This window comes from Canis lupus, chromosome X, assembly GCF_011100685.1.
Source record: "Canis lupus familiaris isolate Mischka breed German Shepherd chromosome X, alternate assembly UU_Cfam_GSD_1.0, whole genome shotgun sequence".
NCBI classification, from domain to species: Eukaryota; Metazoa; Chordata; class Mammalia; order Carnivora; family Canidae; genus Canis; species Canis lupus.
Window position 1 is genome coordinate 66,527,274 of NC_049260.1, and position 23,889 is coordinate 66,551,162.

The 23,889-nt window shown below is 37.1% G+C and overlaps 1 protein-coding gene across 3 annotated transcripts in view; it reads right to left on the reverse strand.

Moving 5' to 3' along the window:
- POF1B (POF1B actin binding protein) overlaps window positions 1-23,491 on the reverse strand; it is a 108,959-nt gene extending 85,468 nt beyond the window's left edge. For all 3 annotated transcript variants that reach the window (XM_038587818.1, XM_038587816.1, XM_038587815.1), the window contains exons 1-4: window positions 23,420-23,491; window positions 22,942-23,265; window positions 8,056-8,130; window positions 4,860-4,940 (exon numbers count right to left, since the gene is read on the reverse strand). In XM_038587818.1, the coding sequence (XP_038443746.1) occupies window positions 4,860-4,940; window positions 8,056-8,130; window positions 22,942-23,223 (438 nt within the window). In that variant the 5' untranslated portion in view covers window positions 23,224-23,265; window positions 23,420-23,491. The remainder of the gene's footprint in view (window positions 1-4,859; window positions 4,941-8,055; window positions 8,131-22,941; window positions 23,266-23,419) is intronic.
- Window positions 23,492-23,889: the final 398 nt, after the last annotated feature.

Below are 23,889 nucleotides of genomic sequence, written 5' to 3' on the forward strand. Positions count from 1 at the left end.
CCCTGAACTTTATGGCCAACTAATATTCGACAAAGGAGGAAATACTATCCATTGGAATAAAGTCTCTTCAATAAATGGTGCTGGGAAAATTGGACATCCACATTCAGAAGAATGAAACTAGACCACTCTCTTTCACCATACACAAAGATCAACTCAAAATGGATGAAAGATCTAAATGTGAGACAAGATTCCATCAAAATCCTAGAGGAGAACACAGGCAACATCCTTTTTGAACTCGGCCACAGTAACTTCTTGCAAGATACATCCACGAAGGCAAAAGAAACAAAAGTAAAAATGAACTATTGGGACTTCATTAAGATAAGAAGCTTTTGCACAGCAAAGGATACAGTCAACAAAACCCAAAGACAACCTACAGAATGGGAGCAGGTATTTGCAAATGACGTATCAGATAAAGGGCTAGTATCCAAGATCTATAAAGAACTTCTTAAACTCAACACCAAAGAAAGAAACAATCCAATCATGAAATGGGCAAAAGACATGAACAGAAATCTCTCAGAGGAAGACATAGACATGGCCAACATGCACATGAGAAAATGCTCTGCATCACTTGCCATCAGGGAAATACAAATCAAAACCACAATGAGATCCCACCTCACACCAGTGAGAATGGGGAACATTAACAAGGCAGGAAACCACAAATGTTGCAGAGGATGCGGAGAAAAGGGAACCTTCTTACACTGTTGGTGGGAGTGTGAACTGGTGCAGCCACTCTGGAAAACTGTGTGGAGGTTCCTCAAAGAGTTAAAAATAGACCTGCCCTAGGACCCAGCAATTGCACTGTTGGAGATTTACCCCAAAGATACAGATGCAATGAAACTCCGGGACACCTGCACCCTGATGTTTATAGCAGCAATGTCCACAATAGCCAAACTGTGGAAGGAGCCTAGGTGTCCATCGAAAGATGAATGGATAAAGAAGATGTGGTTTATGTTTAGAATGGAATATTACTCAGCCATTAGAAATGACAAATACCCACCATTTGCTTCAACGTGGATTGAACTGGAGGGTATTGTGCTGAGTGAAGTAAGTCAATCGGAGGACAAACATTATATGTTCTCATTCATTTGAGGAATATAAACTATAGTGAAAGGGAATATAAGGGATTGGAGAAGAAATGTGTGGGAAATATCAGAAAGGGAGACATAACATGAAAGACTCCTAACTCTGGGAAACGAACTAGGGGTGGTGGAAGGGGAGGAGTGGGGGTGAATGGGTGTCGGGTACTGAGGGGGGCACTTGATGGGATGAGCACTGGGTGTTATTCTGTATGTTGGTAAATTGAACACCAATAAAAATAAATTTATTATAAAAAAAGACTTTATCTGTAATTTTTTCCTGGAAGCTATCATACACCCCACCATATATTTTATATTGCTATTTGTGGACATACCCTATTTCCCTTGCAAGAGGAACTATAAGCTCTTTTGCTATGGCAACCATGTCTTGTTTCCTATCCTCCTATTTGAAGGCTATACAGTGCCCTCCCCATAGCAGGAGCTCTACAACTAGAAAATTAATAAAACTGATTAATATCAATTGGATCCTATCTACTGATAGAACAAAAACATTTTCTTCATTTCTAGGTCAAGTTATATACCAGAATACGTGAATGCTTTGGCTAAAATGACAATAAATGCAGAATGAAGATCATGAACAACCAAAAATAAAAAAGAAGGTTGAACAGAGGTAGAAGGAAATCATCATAAGAGAAGTAGATTGAGATCAATTTAATTACAAGGAGTAGAAGTGAAGATTAGACAAGCTGGGAGGTGAAAGAGGATAAATTTGCCATTTAGGAGGCTCAGCTTATTATAAATATTGTAATTAAGTCAGAATCTTCTCCTAGGGGGATTTAAAAGAGCAAACAAAAAGGCATATTCATAGATAAATAAAATGGGAGATATATCAAAATAAGATTTTCAAGCTGCTCTGCAAAACCAGTTAGATTATTTCTGTTTACAAAGCATAGGGGTTGAAATTTGTTTTATTTCTCAATAGAGAGTTACAAGCTTTAAAATAATCATTACCATCTTTTGGAGGTTTTCCTTGAGAAACAATTTGCTTTTTGGTAGTTGTACACAGTCAATATAATAAGCCTTTACATGGGCAGGCTCAGTGGTACAAATATGTTATGTATTTCCATACATACCTCTAATTTCTCTGCCTTGAAAGGGAAACAGGACATAAAGACTCCTAACTCTGGGAAACGAACTAGGGGTGGTGGAAGGGGAGGAGGGCATGGGGTGGGGGTGAATGGGTGACGGGCACTGAGGGGGATGCTTGGCGGGATGAGCACTGGGTGTTATTCTGTATGTTGGCAAATTGAACACCAATAAAAAATAAATTTATTATTAAAAAAATTATTTCTCTGCCTTTTATTACACTGGGATGATGGGAGGGAAGTTGGTATGTAGATGAGTATCTGGATCCTAATTCACCTACATCTTAATTTGCAAATGTATTTTTTCCAGATCATCATTATTCAATTTCTGTTCCCATTCTTGTATTTGTAACTGAATGGTTTGGGTCTAGTTAAGAGCTCAAGTTTCAAGAAGATTGGGACTTTGTTTTTGTTCGCTGCTCTATACCCAATTCTTGGAGCAATTTTTAGTACATAGCAGACAATTTATAAATATTCAATGAGTAAATAACTGAACTTCTTTGTGCTTCTTTTTCTCACCTTTTAAGGATTAAATAGGATAAAATCTGTAGATCTTCTACCACGGAGCATATGTCCAATAAACATGAATTCTTCCCTTTCTTCATTAACTTAAGAATAAGTATTTACCTAAAGTCATATAAGAAACACTGGCAAAGTAGGTTGGAATCTAAATTATTTGATATTTAAAACTTACTCTGTGAATATATCCTAGGTAAACACAGCAATTCTCACATTATGAAAAAATAGTGCTATCTAGAACTAATTTTTTGAAAGCCAAGAATATCAAGTGTAATATGCATCCAAATATATATATTCCCCAGTTTCTGTATGAAGGAAAGGAAAAGGAGAAAGAGGGAGGAAGAAGGGGAAAGTGATCATGTTCTAGAAAAATGCACATTTTCATCTGCCAAGCTTTCTTTATGTCTCCCTTCCCCAACACACTTTTCAGATCTCTTGTTTAAACATTTAATTCTGAAAGAAGGCACAAGCACCTCATTTAATATAATCACATTCTCCTTTGATACTTATAAAGATATGTGAAAACTGAAGCAAATGTTCAAAATAATCATCCCCCCACCACAAGAGCTTGCATGCTCATATGTTCACACATGCACACACTTTCACATCTGAAGTAAATAATTATTTTATTTTGTGAGTAAGGGGAGTATTCTTTCCTGCAATAGTGGAGAAATAGAGATCAAAGCAAAGAATTGCCATATTATTATCTGTGGTACAGTTTCTATCTGTGATACTTTGTCCCTATAACCCCAAAGAACCTCCTGTTGCAGCTAAAGAAGGGCTATATATGGTTTTGTGTGTGTTGAGGAAGGATTTTTACTGTGGGAAATTTTTTTCTTAATTTTCCCCTCAAAATGAAATAGAGAATAATATCCTAGTTTGTAAAATATAAACTTTATATCTTAGAAAACATCAATATAATTTTCAAAAAAGCTCATTGCTAGGCACCAAAGTTCATAGCATAGGCAAAAAAAGGCATGGAGGCAGTTTTGAACTTTTGATTTTTCATTTTTTTCTTCCTAGCCCATATCTCAATGGAAAATCTAAATAAATTAAGGATTCCAGTCCCTGATGTAACAGCTGATAGCTGCTATGTGAAGTCAGTGAAAGAACCTTGTCCTTTTTGGGATGCCTGGGAGATTCAGCAGTTGAGCGTCTGCCTTCAGCTCAGGGTGTGATCCAGGAGTCCCAGAGTCGAGTCCTACATCAGGCGCCCTGCAGGGAGCCTGCTTCTCCCTCTGCCTATGTCTCTGCCTCTCTCTATCTCTGTGTCTCTCATGAATAAATGAATAAAATCTTTTTTTAAAAAAAAGAACTTTGTCCTTTTTCCCCTTGGCTCGAAGGGTACAAAATCCTTTGTAGTACAAAGGTGGGGCTATAGATGTAGAAAGATTTTATAATTCGAGAATTTCCATGCTGCTTGGAACTGTTGCCTCACTAAATCAGAAAATATGGACACATAGTTGTCTGAAATTAAAAATGACTTTTTAAAATAGTGATTTGAAGGGGCACAAGCACTCCAAAGTTTATAGCAGCAATGTTCACAATAGCCAAACCATGGAAAGAACCCAAATGTCCATCAACAGATGAATAGATAAAGAAGATGTGGTACATATATACAATGAAATATTAGTCATCAAAAAGAATGATGTGAGTAGAGCTAGAGTGTATTATGCTAAGCAAAATAAGTCAGTCAGAGAAAGATAAATACCATATGACTTTATTCATATGTGGAATTTAAAAAAACAAAATGGATGAATATGGGGGAAGGGAAGGAAAAATAAAATAAGATTAAAACAGAGAGAGGCAAACCATAAGAGATTCTTAACTATAGGAAACAAACTGAGGATTGCTGGAGGGGAAGTGGATGGGAGGAAGGGATAATTGGATGATGGGAATTAAGGAAGGCAATTGATATAATGAGCACTGGGTGTTATATGCAACTGATGAATAAAAAAATAAAATAAAAGACTAAATCTTTAAAAAATATTTTAAAAATGACTTTTTAATACTAATGATTATAAATTAACTTTATAACTGGAGGAAACTCCCAATAGTCTGATTTTAGTGATTGGATAATTGACTCACCCTTCTCATTTAAGCTATCAACTTCTAAGGAATTATAGGTTGGGACAAGAGTTTGGGTGATATAGCTTACCTGTTCAGGATTTTGTACTATGTATCTCTTAATATTAGTCTGTGGACATGCAGTGACTTTCACTGTTGGAGAATGGAGTTCCTGTAAAGAAAGATAAAAGCTGCATATAATTATAGTTGCTTAGTGACCTTGAAGTCATTAAAAATAATAGGGAGCAATTTTCAGAGTGAAATTTTAAGTCATTTGCATAAATGATGACATGTGAATTTGTGGTTTTAGTTAATTTCAGCCTTAGAAACATATATTTATGCATGTGTTTATGTGTTTAGCACTGTTAACTATCTCTATTATACTCATTTCATGTTAATTTATTACACATTCCAAGCATTTTGATGAGAGTTTCAAAATCTTCATTACATTGTAAATGCTCCACAGTATTAGAAGAAAATATAGCTTAATATTTATTAGTTATCTCCTATTTTATTTTTTTAATTTTTTTATTTATTTATGATAGTCACACACACAGAGAGAGAGGCAGAGACATAGGCAGAGGGAGAAGCAGGCTCCATGCACCAGGAGCCCATCGTGGGATTCGATCCGGGGTCTCCAGGATCGCGCCCTGGGCCAAAGGCAGGCGCCAAACCACTGCGCCACCCAGGGATCCCTAGTTATCTCCTATTTTAAAAAGTGGAAGGAGGGACACCTGGGTGGGTCAGCGGCTGAGTGTCCACTTTTTGGCTCAGGGAGTGATCCTGGGGTCCAAGGATCAAGTCTTGCATTTGGGTCCCAGTAGGGAGCCTGCTTCTCCCTCTGCCTATGTCTCTGCCTCTCTCTCTGTCTTTCATTAATAAATAAATAAAATCCTCAAGAAAAAAATTCTTTGGGACACCTGGGTGGCTCAGTGGTTGAGCACCTGTCTTTGGCTCAGGCATGATCCCAGGGCCCTGCAGGGAGCCCGCTTCTCCCTCTGCCTAAGTCTCTGCCTCTGTGTGTGTGTGTGTGTGTGTGTGTGTGTGTGTGTGTGTCATGAATAAATAAATACACGAAATCTTAAAAAAAAGAAATAAAAATTATTTAAACAGAAGGAGACACAAAGAGAAAAATGTGTGTTTGTATGTGTGTGTGTGTTTGTGTACTTAAACATTTAAATCTTCAGGGTGTTGGTGGGAGAAGGCCATAAATAACATTAAAAGGGAGACAAAACACTAAAACAAAGTCATTTGTAAACTTTTGATGGAAAAAGAATCAATATCATTAATATAGAGTTTTTATACCTCAATAAAAAAATTCCTACTAGTAGAAAAATCAGCAAATAACATGAACATTAAAAAAAATAACATGAACATTTATAATAGAAGAAAAACAAATGGTTAATAGCAAGAAGTATTCAACCAAGCTAAGAATCAAATAAACATAACAACAGAACACTGTATTTTAATTAGAAAAAAAAATAATACCGCTGAAGGTATAGCTGGGAGAAGAACTTTCCTCTGGAGAGGGGGAAGATTAATCATCCATAGGCTGAAATAGGTAGCTATTAAAATAAGGATTTTGAGTAAATACAAATTTACATGAAAAAGCTCATAATATCATATAAGAGTAAGTGATAAATGAAGATATGAATAAGCATATATGGTATGATCTAAATTATTTAGTTGAATGAAGGAAAACAAAATGCTAATAATACTATCTGTGGGTAAGAGAAGAGATCATGCGTGATTTTTATTTCTTTTACTCTACAATTTTTTATGGTTCCAAAATTCTCTACAATAAACATATTTGCATTATCAGAAATAAAACACAGTAAACCCAATTTTAAAGCCTTCATTATGAAAAGTAGCAGCTAATGCAATTTATTGCCTGTATCTGAATACAGTGAATAGCTCTGTGATTTAAGTGGACTTACTTTTCTGAGGTAATCCTGTCTTGGTGGTCCTGTAGGGCTCTATATCTATCTCTGTTGCAGCCTTTATCCCACTGTTCTATGTTTTGTTGTATATGTGACCCATGCTAGTTTGTGAGCTTTTGAGAAGAGTAATTGGGTCTATTACATCTTTGTACAATATTTGATACATAGTGAGCACTTAACAAATGTTTGCTAAATAAATGCATGACTCTAGGGGCACCTGGGTAGCTCAGTTGCTCAAGTGACTCTCTCTTGATTTTGGCTCAGGTCATGATCTCAGGGTTCTGGGAGCCCAGCACAGGGCTCCTTGCTCAGCAAGGAGTCTGCTTCTTTCTCTCTCCCTCCTCACCCTCTGCCCCCTTCTCACTCCTCCTCTCTGTCTCTCTAAAATAATAAAGAAATATTTATAAATAAATAAATAAATACATGCATGACTCTAACCAACTTAGCTCTAGGCTAGGCCAAATTGGGAAGTGGTAGACAAACTTTTGAGAATTTTATTTGTTTTGCATGAGCTCACCTTTTTCTTACTGTACTAATGTTTGGAGATCAACTTTTGTCTCTTTGTTCCCTTATTGTCCAAGCTCATACCCTGGCACCTCATCTGGGCAGGCCTGCTTTCCTAGAACACCATCTTTCTCCCTCTTAGCCCCCAAATCCCATATCCTTTATACTCCCCTCCTATGTAGTAACAAACTTATAACGTTTAATTTTAGTTTTCTTATGATTCACTTTTTAATGTATGGTGACTAGCTCATTAAACACATATTTGTCAATATGGTATTTAATTATTATTATAGGTACCTTTTGAAGATATAATGCCTAGACTCCAGGGTAATCTTAAAAATGAGATTATTAAATTGTGAAGGCTAAGGGAACTAGATCCTTGCATGTCTTTCAGATCATGTACCTTTGAGAAGGGCTAGTTCTGACCCTATAAGATGTTCTTTCTGAATGTAAACTTACAATGCTATCACAAAGTCAGGTACTTAATCATTCCAAGATCTAGGTACTTTATTTGTGCTAAAATCAAGGACTCATAAAATATATATAATTATTAGGAGATCCTTGAATCCCTTAATAAATAAACTACACTCAAACTGAAACCAATCAGATTGAGTAGACAATGAAACTGAAAAATCTCAATTCACAGCATTTGTTTCAGCACTTGTTTCACATTCTTTTAATGGGCTGAGCTGATTATCATATGTGAGAATCTCCTTTCTGGTTTTGTATTCCTGACATTTTGTAAATGTCTAGAGCCTTAGGAGGACTTAAAGATTACTTAAACATATGAGCAAGGCTTACATAAAAAGAAAAGAATCTAGTCTAATCCATAACTTCTTTTACCTGTTCAGTATTTGGGGTTATATGTAGACTGCTTGGGGAACAAGTAGATATTTTCAGAGTTGGAGAATGGAGTTCCTGTTGAGAAAAAAAAGGGGGTGTCAGAAATGGTTACTAAACAGTGTCATTTGAATGGACTACATTCTTTAGGTATTATTTCCCTTAATTTAATAATAAACTACTTTTTCAGGAGTAATAACTTTAGTGTTTTATTAGATGATATCCAAAGAGCACATTACTGTATTCCTTTCTTAGCTTTGCTAGTAAAACTAATGATAAAATAATTTCTAGAATATTTTGATAACTCCATATTTATTCTTGTACTAATTGTTTATATCCTTCTTTTCTTTTGGAAATATCTGCTAATACACACTCCAATGTTAATATATGTCTGTAATTTAGCAAAATGCAAAATTTGTCAACACAAAAACATACAATGCAAAGATTTTCTAACCATCGTAGGAAACTACCTTTGAAAACTTAGTTAAGAGGGCGAGGCAAGATGGCTGAAGAGTAGGGGCCCCAAGTCACCTGTCCCCACCAAATTACCTAGATAACCTTCATATCATCCTGAAAATCCACGAATTCGGCCTGAGATTTAAAGAGAGAAGAGCTGGAATGCTACAGTGAGAAGAGTTCACGCTTCTATCAAGGTAGAAAGACGGGGAAAAAAGAAATAAAGAAACAAAAGGCATCCAAGAAGTAGGGGCCGCACGAGGAGCCGGGCTAAGGTTGGGGCGAGTGCCCCCAGGACAGGAAAGCCCCCACCTGGAGAAGCAGGATCTTCTTCAGTCTTCCCGGGCAGAAAGGCCAGCAGAGGGAGTTAGAGCAGGGCCCCAGGAGGGGCGGGGATACCCTCAGGCTCCCAGGGACACTAACAGGGACCTGCACCCTGGGGAGAGCACGCCACACCCCGCCACGGAGCTCCCTAAAGGGCTGCAGTGAGCACCCGGCTCGACCCAGGAGCAGGTCTGCAGCAGCTCCAACAGAGGCTCCACGCAGATGGGGCTGCACGGTGGGGAGCGCGAATCCAGCAGCGCAGGCCTGGGAGCACAGGGCACTGGGGACACAGCCCAGGATCCGGCCTCCCCCGGGACACGCAGAAGCCAGGAGTGCACAGGACAGCAAGGACACTCCTGCCCCAAGCTGAGCAGATCAGCGCCCCGCCCCCTTGAGCATCCAGGACCCTGCAGGCTGAGAGCTCTGTAGTTACTGCAGGAGCTGAATCCAGGGCTCCAGAGCTGGCCCCAGCCACTGTTGTTGTTCCTCCTGGGGCCTCACAGGACAAACAACCCCCACTGAGCCTCACAGTGGCCTCACCAGATAAACAGCTTAAACATCACTCACTGAGCCCTGTACCAGGCAGGGGGCTGAGCAGCTCCCCTAAGTGCTAACACCTGAGAATCCACACAACAGGCCCCTACCACAGAAGACCAGCTAGACGGACAGGGGAAAAATAAATTATTGACCAAGCAGCACCGGAAAGTTCCAGGGGAAGTCGAGGGATTTACAGTATACAGAATCAGAGGATACTCCCCCTTATTTTTTTTTTGATGTCTGTTTGCTTTGCCCCCCTTTCTTTTCTTTTCTTTTCTTCTTTTCTTCTCTCTTTTTTGCATTTTTTCTCTTTCTTTTCTTCTGTTTTTCTTTTTCTTTTCTTCTTTTTCTTTCCTTCTTTGTATTCTCTCTTTTTCCCCTCTTCCCAATACAACTTGTTTTTGGCCACTCTGCATTGAGCAAAATGACTAGAAGGAAAAGCTCACCTCAAAAGAAAGAATCAGAAACAGTCCTCTCTCCCACAGAGTTACAAAATTTGGATTACAATTCAATGTCAGAGGGCCAATTCAGAAGCACTATTATAAAGCTACTGGTGGCTCTAGAAAAAAGCATAAAGGACTCAAGAGACTTCATGACTGCAGGATTTAGATCTAATCAGGCAGAAATTAAAAATCAATTGAATGAGATGCAATCCAAACTAGAGGTCCTAACGATGAGGGTTAACGAGGTGGAAGAATGAGTGAGTGACATAGAAGACAAGTTGATGGGAAAGACGGAAACTGAGGAAAAAAGAAACAAACAATTAAAAGATCATGAGGATAGATTAAGAGTAATAAGTGACAGCCTGAGGAAGAAAAACCTACGTTTAATTGCGGTTTCCGAGGGCACCAAAAGGGCCAGAGGGCCAGAATATGTATTTGAACAAATCATAGCTGAAAACTTTCCTAATCTGGGAAGGGAAACAGGCATTCAGATCCAGGAAATAGAAGACCCCCCCCCTAAAATCAATAAAAACCATTCAACACCTCGACATTTAATAGTGAAACTTGCGAATTCCAAAGATAAAGAGAATATCCTTAAAGCAGCAAGAGACAAGAAATCCCTAAATTATGAGGAGGAATATCAGATTAACAGCAGACCTGTCCACAGAGACCTGGCAGGCTAGAAAGGGCTGGCAGGATATATTCAGAGTCCTAAATGAGAAAAACATACAGCCAAGAATACTTTATCCAGCAAGGCTCTCATTCAGAATGGAAGGAGAGATAAAGAGCTTCTAAGACAGGCAAGAACTGAAAGAATATGTGAACTCCAAACCAGCTCTGCAAGAAATTTTAAGGGGGACTCTTAAAAGTCCCTCTTAAGAAGTCCAATGGAACAATCCACAAAAACAGGGACTGGATAGGTATCATGATGACACTAAACTCATATCTTTCAATAGTAACTCTGAACGTGAATGGGCTTAATGATGCCATCTAAAGGCACTGGATTTCAGACTGGATAAAAAAGCAGGACCCATCTATTTGCTGTCTACAAGAGAATCATTTTAAACATAAGGAAACCTCCAGCCTCAAAATAAAAGGTAGAAGAACCATTTACCATTCAAATGGTCCTCAAAAGAAAGCAGGGGTAGCCATCCTTATATCAGATAAACTAAAATGTACCCTGAAGATGGCAGTGAGAGATGAAGAGGGACACTATATCATACTTAAAGGATCTGTCCAACGAGAGGGCTTAACAATCCTCAATATATATGCCCCGAATGAGGGAGCTGCCAAATATATCAATCAATTAATAACCAAAATTAAGACATACTTAGATAATAAAACACTTATACTTGGTGACTTCAATCTAGTGCTTTCTACACTTGATAGGTCTTCTAATCACAACATCTCCAAAGAAACAAGATCTTTAATTGATACACTGGACCAGATGGATTTCACAGATATTTACAGAACTTTATTTTTTTTTAAACTTCTTCTTTTTTTTTAACTTTTTTTTTATTATTTATGATAGTCACAGAGAGAGAGAGAGAGAGAGAGAGGCAAAGACACAGGCAGAGGGAGAAGCAGGCTCCATGCACCGGAAGCTCGATGTGGGACTCGATCCCGGGTCTCCAGGATCTTGCCCTGGGCCAAAGGCAGGCGCTAAACCACTGCGCCACCCAGGGATCCCCTATTTACAGAACTTTACATCCAAATGCAACGGAATACACATTGTTCTCAAGTGCACATGGAACTTTCTCCAGAATAGACCACATACTGGGTCACAAATTGGGTCTTAACTGACACCAAAAGACTGGGATCGTCCCCTGCATATTCTCAGACCATAATGCCTTGAAGTTAGAACTAAATCACAATAAGAAGTTTGGAAGGACTTCAAACACGTGGAGGTTAAGGACCACCCTGCTAAAAGATTAAAGGGTCAACCAGGAAATTAGAGAAGAATTAAAAAAGATTCATGGAAACTAATGAGAATGAAGATACAACCAATCAAAATCTTTGGGATACAGCAAAAGCAGTCCTGAGGGGCAAACACATCACAATACAAGCATCCATCCAAAAACTGGAAAGAACTCAAATACAAAAGCTAACCTTACACCTAAGGGAGCTAGAGAAAAAACAGCAAACAGATCCTACACCCAGCAGAAAGAAAGAGTTAATAATGATTCGAGCAGAACTCAACGAAATCGAGACCAGAAGAACTGTGGAACAGATCAACAAAACCAGGAGTTGGTTCTTTGAAAGAATTAATAAGATAGATAAACCATTAGCCAGCCTTATTAAAAAGAAGAGAGAGAAGACTCAAATTAATAAAATCTGAATGAGAAAGCAGAGATCTCCACCAACACCAAGGAAATACACACGATCTTAAAGACTTATTATGAACAGGTATACGCCAATAAATTAGGCAATTGAGAAGAAATGGACGCATTTCTGGAAAACCACAAACTGCGAAAACTGGAACAGGAAGAAATAGAAAACCTGAACAGGCCAATAACCAGGGAGGAAATTGAAGCAGTCATCAAAAACCTCCCAAGACACAAAAGTCCAGGGCCAGATGGCTTCCCTGGGGAATTCTATCAAACGTTTAAAAAAGAAACCAGGGATCCCTGGGTGGCGCAGCAGTTTGGCGCCTGCCTTTGGCCCAGGGCGCGATCCTGGAGACCCGGGATCAAATCCCACGTCGGATTCCGGGTGCATGGAGCCTGCCTCTCCCTCTGCCTGTGTCTCTGCCTCTCTCTCTCTCTCTCTGTGTGACTATCATAAAAAAAAAAGAAACCATACCTATTCTACTAAAGCTGTTTCGAAAGACAGAAAGTGATGGAGTACTTCCAAATTCGTTCTATGAGGCCAGCATCACCTTAATTCCAAAACCAGACAAAGACCCCACCAAAAAGAAGAATTATAGACCAATATCCCTGAAGAGCATGGATGCAAAAATTCTCAACAAGATATACTAGCCAATAGGATCCACAGTACATTAAGAAGATTATTCACCATAACCTAGCAGGATTTATCCCCGGGATGCAAGGCTGATTCAACACTCATAAAAAAATCAATGTGATTCATCATATCAGCAAGAGAAAAAACAAGAACCGTGTGATCCTCTCAATAGATGCAGAGAAAGAATTTGACAAAATATAGCATCCATTCCTGGTCAAAACTCTTCAGAGTGTAGGGATACAGGGAACATTCCTCAACATCTTAAAAGCCATCTACGAAAAGCCCACAGCAAATATCATTCTCTATGGGGAAGCACTGGGAGCCGTTCCCCTAAGATCAGGAACAAGACAGGGATGTCCACTCTCACCACTGCTATTCAACATAGTACTAGAAGTCCTAGCCTCACCAATCAGACAACAAAAAGAAATAAAAGGCATTCAAATTGGCAAAGAAGTCAAACTCTCCCTCTTCGCAGATGACATGATACTCTACATAGAATACCCAAAAGACTCCACCCCAGATTGCTAGAACTCATACAGCAATTTGGCAGTGTGGCAGGATACAAAATCAATGCCCAGAAGCCCAGGCATTTCTATACACTAACAATGAGACTTAAGAAAGAGAAATTAAGGAGTCAATCCCATTGACAGTTGCACCCAAAAGCATAAGATACCTAGGAATAAACCCAACCAAAGAGGTAAAGGATCTATACTCTAAAAACTACAGAACACTTCTGAAAGAACTTGAGGAAGACACAAAGAATTGGAAAAATATTCCATGCTCGTGGATTGGAAGAATTAATATTGTGAAAATGTCAATGTTACCCAGGGTAATTTACATGTTTAATGCAATCCCTATCAAAATATCATGGACTTTCTTCAGAGAGTAGGAAGAAATTATTTCAATTATTTCAAGATTTGTGTGGAAGCAGAAAAGACCCCAAATACCGAGGGGAATATTAAAAAAGAAAACCATAGCTGGGGGCATCACAATGCCAGATTTCAAGTTTTACTACAAAGCTGTGGTCATCAAGACAGTGTGGTACTGGTACAAAAACAGGCACATAGATCAATGGAACAGAATAGAGAATCTAGAGGTGGACCCTCAACTCTATGGCCAACTAATATTCGACAAAGGAGAAAAGACTATCCACTATAAGAAAGACAGTCTCTTCAATAAATGGTGCTGGGAAATTTGGCAATCCACATGCAGAAGAATGAAACTAGACCAGTCTCTTGCATCATACACAAAGATAAACTCAAAATGAATGAAAGATCTAACTGTGAGACAAGATTCCATCAAAATCCTAGAGGAGAACACAGGCAACACCCTTTTTGAACTTGGCCACAGTAACTTGCAAGATACAACCACGAAGTCAAAAGAAACAAAAGCAAAAATGAACTCTTGGGACTTCATCAAGATAAGAAGCTTTTGCACAGCAAAGGATACAGTCAACAAAACTAAAAGACAACCTACAGAATGGGAGAAGATATTTGCAAATGACGTATCAGATAAAGGGCTAGTATCCAAGATCTATAAAGAACTTCTTAAACTCAACACCAAAGAAACAAACAATCCAATCATGAAATGGGCAAAAGACATGAACAGAAATCTCACAGAGGAAGACATAGACATGGCCAACACGCACATGAGAAATGCTCTGCATCACTTGCCATCAGGGAAATACAAATCAAAACCACAATGAGATACCACCTCACACCAGTGAGAATGGGGAAAATTAACAAACCAGGAAACCACAAATGTTGGAGAGGATGCGGAGAAAAGGGAACCCTCTTACACTGTTGGCGGGAATGTGAACTGGTGCAGCCACTCTGGAAAACTGTGTGGAGGTTCCTCAAAGAGTTAAAAATAGACCTGCCCTACAACCCAGCAATTGCACTGTTGGGGATTTACCCCAAAGATACAGATGCAGTGAAACGCCGGGACACCTGCACCCCGATGTTTATAGCAGCAATGGCCACGATAGCCAAACTGTGGAAGGAGCCTCGGTGTCCAATGAAAGATGAGTGGATAAAGAAGATGTGGTTTATGTATACAATGGAATATTACTCAGCCATTAGAAACGACAAATACCCACCATTTGCTTCAACGTGGATGGAACTGGAGGGTATTATGCTGAGTGACATAAGTCAATCAGAGAAGGACAAACATTATATGGTCTCATTCACTTGGGGAATATAAAAAGTAGTGAAAGGGAATAAAAGGGAAAGTAGAAAAATTAAGTGGGAAATATCAGAAAGGGAGACAGAACCTGAATGACTCCTAACTCTGGGAAAAGAAGCAAGGGTGGTGTAAGGGGAGGTGGGGGGGTGGCTGGGTGGCGGGCAATGAGTTGGGCACTTGACGGGATGAGCACTGGGTGTTATTCCTCATGTTGACAAATTTAACACCAATAAAAAATAAATTTATTAAAGAAATAAAACTTATTTAAGTCTACTGTCCTGAAAATGCAAATCAAAACTACAATGAAATATTTCCTCACACCTGTCAGAATGGCTAAAAAAACCACACACACCCACAAAAACGACGTTTTGGCAACAATATGGAGAAAGAGAAACCCTCTTGCGCTTATTGGTGGTAATGTAAACTGGTACTCCTTTACTACTCTGGAAAACAGTATGGAGCTTCCTCAAATAGTTAAAAATAGAAACTGCCCAATAATTCAACAATCAATTGCACTATTGAATATTTATCCAAAGAATACAAAAATATAATGCTAAGTGAAATAAGTCAGAGAAAGGCAAATACCATGTGATTTCACTCATATGTGGATTTTAAGAAACAAAACAAATGAGCGAAGAGGAATAAAGAGAGAAAGAGAGGCAAACCAAGAAACAGGCTCTTAACTATAGAGAACAAACTGTTGGTTACCAGAGGGGATGGGTTAAATAGGTGATGGGGAATAAGGCGGGTAATTGTGATGAGTACTGGGTGATGTATGGAATTGTTGAATCGCTAAATTGTGCACCTGAAACTAATATTACACTGCATATTAACTAACCGGAATTAAAGTTTTTTAAGTTTATTCATGAGAGACACACAGAGAGAGGCAGAGACATAGGTAGAGGGAGAAGCAGGCTCCCTGCCAGGAGCTTGATGTGGAACTCCATCCCAGGACCCCAGGATCATGACCTGAGCCAAATGCAGACACTCAACCATTGAGCCATCCAAGTGCCCACACCAGAATTATAATAAAAACTTAAAAAAAGAGACTACTGCCTTGATATTCCTTCTGACTTTTAATTATGGTTTGTCTGATCTGCTTCTAGTTAAATTCCAGAATAGGCTCTCATTTTAAAAGAAAATGGTCTATAAAAGTAAGAGTATGATTTTTAATAATTATTAGATAAGTCACTTTCCTGATTATGCTGACCTTCTTTTCATTTTTTCCCAAATCAGAAAATTGTGTAGTTTTATTAGTGTGCAAAGAGTTGATAGTGTTACTCAATCTCTTCATATATTACAATAATTTACAACCAATTGACAGAACTCCAGGATATATTCCCACGACAATAAAAATATTTCTTTTTTTTGGAACAAGGCTATTGAAAATCAGAATCACAGACTTACAAGGGAAACACTGGCAAATACATATGGAAGTATATCTATACTGTAGGTGTAATGTGTTGTTCTTAAAACAAATTGCCAAATATTTTGCATGCTGTGGTTTTTCTTTTGTTTTTCTTTTGGTTCAGCTTGTAACATTTTCATCCTCCCTTTCAGTAGTACGTTAGGACTACCACTGCAAGCCTAATATATTAAGGCAGCATATGAGTATGTTCTGCCCGTTTATTATTTATAGCCCTCTATGAGTCATTCCACATAGATTCATTTGTATGGGCGTTTTCTCCACACAATGTTTCCTGCAACTCATCTTTATACTCTGAAAAATATGAACCTCTTTAGCCAACACCTACTAGCTATCATTTCTTATTGATAACTCTTATCAAAGAGTTCAAGACTTTGGTGCAATAAATACAGGAGAGATGGCAAGATTGCTGGGAATAAGAATAGAGATTACACACACAGTATAAGCCTTTGTTCTTTAAATATTTGGAAGCTTGTTGAAATGAACATGGAATGCTCATACTGTGTAATTTGAACTTTAAAACTTTGAAAAACTAATAAATTATACAATGTTCCAAGAAGGGGTCTTAAAATGACATTTATGCTGAATGAAATAAGTCAATCAAAGAAGGACAAACATTATATGGTCTCATTCATTTGGGGAATATAAAAAATAGTGAAAGGGAATAAAGGGGAAAGGAGAAAAAATGAGTGGGAACTATCAGAAAGGGAGACAGAACATGAAAGACTTCTAACTCTGGGAAATGAACTAGGGGTGGTGGAAGGGGAGGGGAAGGGGAGATGGGCGGGGGATGGGGGTGACTGGGTGACGGGCACTGAGGTGGACACTTGATGGGATGAGCACTGGGTGCTATTCTATATGTTGGCAAATTGAACACCAATAAAAAATAAATTTAAATAAAAAAATGACTATGAGAATCACTGAAAGTAATAGTAGTGACTTATGAACAGTTCAGGACCACAGTTTCAAAAGAGGCAATATCTTTAAATACGATCTGATATTTATGCTGACAGAATTTGGCAAGGCAAACTGCCATTTGAATACATTCCCTGAATAGTTTAAAAGATGCTTCTGTGAAAACCTTTCAAAGCCAATAACATGGTTAAACACCTGCCTCAGGTTATTGTTCAATGTTGTTCTGAACTTTGTACAGGAAGAAACATATAAATTACAATATTTTTTTAGATCAAACAAACACTTCCTTGATTTAGGATAAAACCTGTAATTCTGTTCTCATGTTAAGAAAGCAATAGACTGTGCTAGAAATAAAACTTCTTCCCCTCATCCTTTTCCTCCAAAGGAAATCCCTCATTTAAGAGACTCATTTTTTCTCTCCTTTTCCTGAAGGAAATTAGGAGAAAAAATAAAGTATACAGTCTCTTTGAAGTACATGCTTTTTGTCTTTAAAAACTAGACATATATATGCTCCATTAGAAATCAAAAAAAGGATGCTAACACCATAGCTGCTGATGTAAAAAAAAAAAAGTAAGCTCAAATATACTTGTTTATAAAGGTTTTCACTTTTAAATGGGGTTTAATAAACAAAAAGCAGAATCAGACTATAAATACAAAGAACAAACTGATGATTGCCAGAAGGAAGGGGTGTGAGGGTATGGAGAAAATGGGTGAAGGAGAGTGGGAAATATAGGCTTCCAGTTATGGAATGAATACATCACTGGAATAAAAAGCATAGGTCAGAGCTACAGTTATATTAATGTTGAATGGGGGCAGATTGTAGCTACACTTGTGGTGAGCATAGCATAATATATACAGAAGTTGAATTACTATGTAGTACACCTGAAACTATGTAACATTGTTTTTCAGCTACAGTCAAATAAAAAAATTTAAATAAAAATAAATGGTATTTAAGAGCATGGCAAATATCCCAGTTGTTTTACCATGAATTGCCATTGCCGCGAAAAGAAATTTGGATCACAGCAGTTTGAGGACCAGTTCACCTTTCCCCTTGCCTTGCCTCGCTTCCCTTCCCCACCTTGCCACAAACACACACAAGGACAGCTTGTGGTTTCATGGCCGGAAAACAGGCCCAGCAATTTATCAAATCTCCCTTAAACAAGAAACAATTGGCATGGGCATTTTTACCCAGCAATTAGTTGGACTTACAATTTCTACATCTTTATGTAACTGCAAGTATAAAAGGGCTGATCAAAGCTGAAAACATGGGCCTCTTTATCTTATGACCTCATTCCTTTCTCTACAACCTACTTCCCTGAACAATCATTCACTTTAGTGAACACACCCTTGAACAACAATTTATCAAAGCAACACACCCCTCCCCACAGAACAGGAAATTTTTCTGATACTGTATAGAAATCCTGGCACAGCAAGGGACCTACCCACAATTTTCATCACCAAAGAAAAGGGGGAAAAATCATGTGAACAAAGATAAACCCAAACTGAGTAATTATTGATAGCAGAGGCTATCAATAACACACATAAAAACACATTTTCCCTGACCAATTTCTAGAGTTAAATTTGGTTGCAAGTTTTAGCTTGAAAATAATGGTAACCCATATTAAGAGGACACACATTAAGAGGTCCTTTCTTTGACTAAAACTTGTTTTATTCAATAAAATATTGATGGCCAAAGCACAAAATAATATTTAAAAATGAAATAGAGATATATGGAACACTTACAGACCAAATCCTGTATATCTATCTTCAAGGTGGACTCTCCCTGAGATAAGCAAACAGTAGTCATCCAAATAATCACAGTGATTCCCCCATAATAGGCAATTAATAAATATTCAATTCAATGAATCACTGTTATTAAAAATATTTTATTTTAATTCAATTCTCTCTCACACAACAGATTTCCTTTTGCATACATGGAAAATATCTTGAACATGAAAAGCTAGATTAGTGGATGGGAAATATATATGTTGAGTAATTTTGCATCAATGGCATTCATTAAGGCAGTATTTCATTTTGAGTTAATGATGGTAAGTTAATACTTAAGCTTTTTAAAAGATTGAGCTGTAAGTTGTTTTATTTTGTTTTGTGTAGTTTCTAGAACTTCATGTATTCACAAGACTGCATTCAGTTTTAAATGCATCTGTGCCCTTGATTACCCCGTGTTTGATTTTACCTGTCCATATGGATCAACCTGGTAATTTTAATTCTAGAATGAATTTAGACAATTTCTACATTGTCTGTTTTCTGCATTCAATTTTCACTGCTCTATCAACCAGATAAAAAATAACTGAGAGAATAATAAAATATATTAATAATTATAGACAGGAAACAAAGCAACAGTATATCTAGAGAAATTTAAAATATGTTTATACTTATAAACACCATTTTATTGCACCAGAAGGTGATAGAGGAAAAACACGTACTAAAAAGCCAAATAGAAAATACTAAAGTGTCGTAAAGAGCATTAGTTAAATCTAAAATATCTACTACATAAGCTAAAATTAAGATCTGGAGGGAAACAAAGAAGAGTGACATCAATTTCAGTTTTTCAGTGGGAACATATTTTATTATATAAATATAATTATTGTATATAATTATATATAATTATTTTATATATAATTATTTTATTTTATTTTATTTTATTTTATTTTATTTTATTTATTTTAATGTAGGCTCCACATCTATCATGGGGCTTGAACTAACAATCTTGAGAAGCAGAGTCACATGCTTTACTGAGTGACCCAGCTCGGCACACCAATTATATATATTTTTTAAATCTTATAAATTATCTTAATTATCTAAAAACACCAAAATGCTAAAAGATAAAGTAAAAATTTAACTGAATTTGTGATGACCAGCAGTTGATTATAATACACATTCTCCTACCTGCCAGAATCACAAACTCTAGCATCAGAATAGTTGCTACATACCAACTCAAAATGTCTCTAAAACATGACATATTAAATAAAATAAAATAAAATATGACATATTAAAGAGAGACTTTATTAAAACAGGAAACAAACAAAAAAGGATTTTGAGTAATATGTATTGCTTGCTTTTGTTTGGCATTGTATGTTATAAAGCTGCTGCCACGTCTTACCCATTACATTAGTATTAATTAATTTCAGATTAATTTCAAAATCTAGGTTCTACTTTACACAATGTCATCCTGCCAAAAAACAGGGAGAAAGAAAAATAAAATAGAGTTTCTTCATCACATTATTTGTGACAGCTATCAAAAAGCTTTCTTGCCAAATTATCTTTTAGTAGACTCGTAAATACCCTTTGATATCTAACTCAGTTTGAAATTTTATAGTCAAATTTTCTTCTTATTTCACTAAGGGAATGTCCTTAAACATTTAAAAACATTAATCTCTTTTGTCAATTTGCTATTAAAGAGAAATAAAAATTTAACAGCAGGAATTTAACAAATTATAAATATTTACTATAGAACAAGTTTTAGGATTACTTTATTGTATACTCCTTAATTCAACTTTCCTTTTTAATAAATTAAATTTGTATAAATTTTTAATAAATTAAATTAAAATTTTATTTTATTTTGTAAAGATCTTATTTATTTATTCATGAGAGACAGAGAGAGAGAGAGAGAGGCAGTGACATAGGCAAAGGGAGAAGCAGGCTCCTTGCAGGAAGTCTGATGAAGGACCCAATTCTGGGACTCTGGGATCACAACCTTAGCCAAAGGCAGACGCTCAACCACTGAGCCACCCAGCGTCCCTAAATTAAAATTGTAAATTAAATGCTTTAAATTGTCCTTTACTACATATCCAGAATTTCAACTACCTCATCCTCACACACCCCTTAGTTTTCTTTCGTTTCAATTATAAATAACTTCAGACTTCAGAACACCCCATTCCAATCTCTTATCCCAGTTTTTGCGGCAATATTTTGTGTCCCTAGGTTTCTTTATAAACTCCTCTACAGGGAAATATGTTTCAGGAAGGAGATAGTCTTATAAGAATCTCTTTAGTAATTATCAGGTAAAGAGACGATAAGTCCTATAAAAAAGCTCAAACAGCTTGGTCCTGAGATTATTAAAAATGAAAGTTGAACTAAGGAATATACAATAAAGTGATCCTAAAAGTTAATATGTAGTCAGTATTTATAATTTGCTAAATTTTTGCTGTTAAGTTTTTATCTATCTTTACTAGTAAGTTGACAAGAAAAGAAATTATTGTTTTTAAATAACTATGCCAGATAGGGTGATTTTAGCATTTCTATAATAAATGGTAACTTGTTTTTGCATTGTTTAGGGGCTAACAAGGAACATAGATGACACCTACTTTGTTGTTCATTAACATCCTAATGCTAAATATTGGCATGTTCATTCACATTATTATCAGTTATACAAAGTAGTATTTTTTACCTTCATATTTTTTCTTCCTTTTGACTTCAAATCAGGTGGAGTTTTTTTCAACTAGGAAACTACTGACAGTAAATCCTAGATTTTTTTCTTCATATTTTTCCCTCAAATTAAGCTAAGCATTAAATACCAGTAAAATTGTGGCCTTTGTAGTTGTTGTGTTATCTATATCTTTAAAAAATATTTTAAAGAGTTTTAACATATACTTTAGAAATATTGCTTCATATCCTACCATAAATTGTGGCTTTGGGGAAAATAACTTGTATTATTCTAGATCAGTAAAATAATATAACATCAGATATTATTCCAATGATTGCTTTTTGAATTTTTACAGTATAAATTTTTATCTTGAAAACATAATTTTAGTTTGGACAGATGTTTCCAGAAAGCTTAAAGTCATGCAAATTTAGTGTGAGGGTATTCAAAGAATGAAAACACAACAGAGCTTTTAATTTTATATAGCCTTGCAATGTTCCTTTACATTCATTGGCAAGATTATTAGCACATATACTGATGCTAAAATAACCCCTTTAAAGGCAAATTTATTTTATTAAAAAATTATTTTATTTTAAAAGGTGTCTTAGAGTTCTGCTTTTTAAAGTTTTTGTATAACAATTACTTATATCTGCCCTTCCTGAATCCTATATCCACTTTTTCAATCCTCTTACCAATATTTCATATATTATTCACTTTGGCTGACACCAGTGTGTCATTTTCAGAAGATGAAACACATATGACAATCTGTACAGATATTTGTTCATGTCACTTATCCAGGAGCAGCATACTATTTGCTGAACACAAATAACTGCTTTTCACTCCATATAAGCCATTGTCTCTGAACTGCCATATTTAATATAAAAAATCTGTTTACTTCTGAAATAAAGTGAATCAATGTGAACTTATTCTACAAAAAATATTGTATTTAAGTTGAGGATTGCTTTACAGTAGGGGCAAAAGAATACCCCGGTTCTGAAACTTCAATCAAATCCAACAAAAAAATGAGTCATCCTATGCTCTAGTTAGATTATGAAACTCATTGGAGCTGTTAAACAACCACAGGCACTAGTAAATGAAAAAAAAAAACAACAAGAGAAGGAATTTGGATGACCGTATATTGCTTATATAGCTGCAGTCCACCAAAAGATAACATCCTATAGAATAGGCAGAGAAGTAGAAAAAGCAGAAAGAAAGGAAATGAGGTTCTCTCTACAAATCTGGCATAGTTATCTTTATGGTACCTGAGAATGGTTGCTCCAAACCAAATTTTGGTGGGAAGAGACAGTTTTAATAGGAGAGAGCACTTCCTGTGAGGTGATGGGGTTCAAGGCCTGAACCACCTTGTTCATTGGCCCACTGTAGGTCCTCACTCTCTCATACACTACATTTTTTTCTGGAGGGTTCTGGGTTTGGCTTGACTGATGGTAGCAGTGGTAATGCTGAGGCTGGCACTGCAGCACCTCTGGGGGCTGTGGAGTCCCACAGCTGCTGCTGCTCATCTCACTCCAATAGCTTGAGCTCATGATGTTCTTAATGGTCAGCAAGGTACTTCCCAGACGCTCTCCCTATGGAACAAATAGAGAGAGAGAGAGAGAGAGAGAGAGAGAGAGAGAGAGCATGCTCGTGAATAAGGGTAAGAAGGAAGGCAAGCAGGCACACGTAGAAGTCATTTATCAACCCCCTCTGCCTATAGTGGTGCCCAGGAGAGGTTAGAGTTACCTGAGCAGCAGCAGGAACTGGTCTGGCAGCTGCAGAGGAGGGAGCAAAGTTATTTGAGCATTTGAGCGCAAATAAAAAGCAGAACCACCCTGTAAGATTGCTCCAGGAAATGGTACTGACACGCCCCTCAGGATTACCTGCCAGGAGAGGCCCTGCTTTGCCACAAAGATACAAGGCTGCATTCAAGTAGATAAGAGAGTCTGGAAAGAACAGAAATGAAGAATTTTAGGGATGAAACCAGATCTTCCGAGTCCACAGGCTTGGAAATTCATTTAACTGTAAATAGGCAGACAAAGACAGGCTCATGCCTAAACTTCCTAGAGAAAAAAAGTCGCAAACATCACATGAAAGTGACCTTCCCATGGTTCTTAAACTTAGCAAAGAGAATTATAGGCATGGGTATTATCATTCCAGAGTCCCAGAACAAAAGACAAGGTATTAGCCTAGGGAAACACTAATTTTCAAAGATA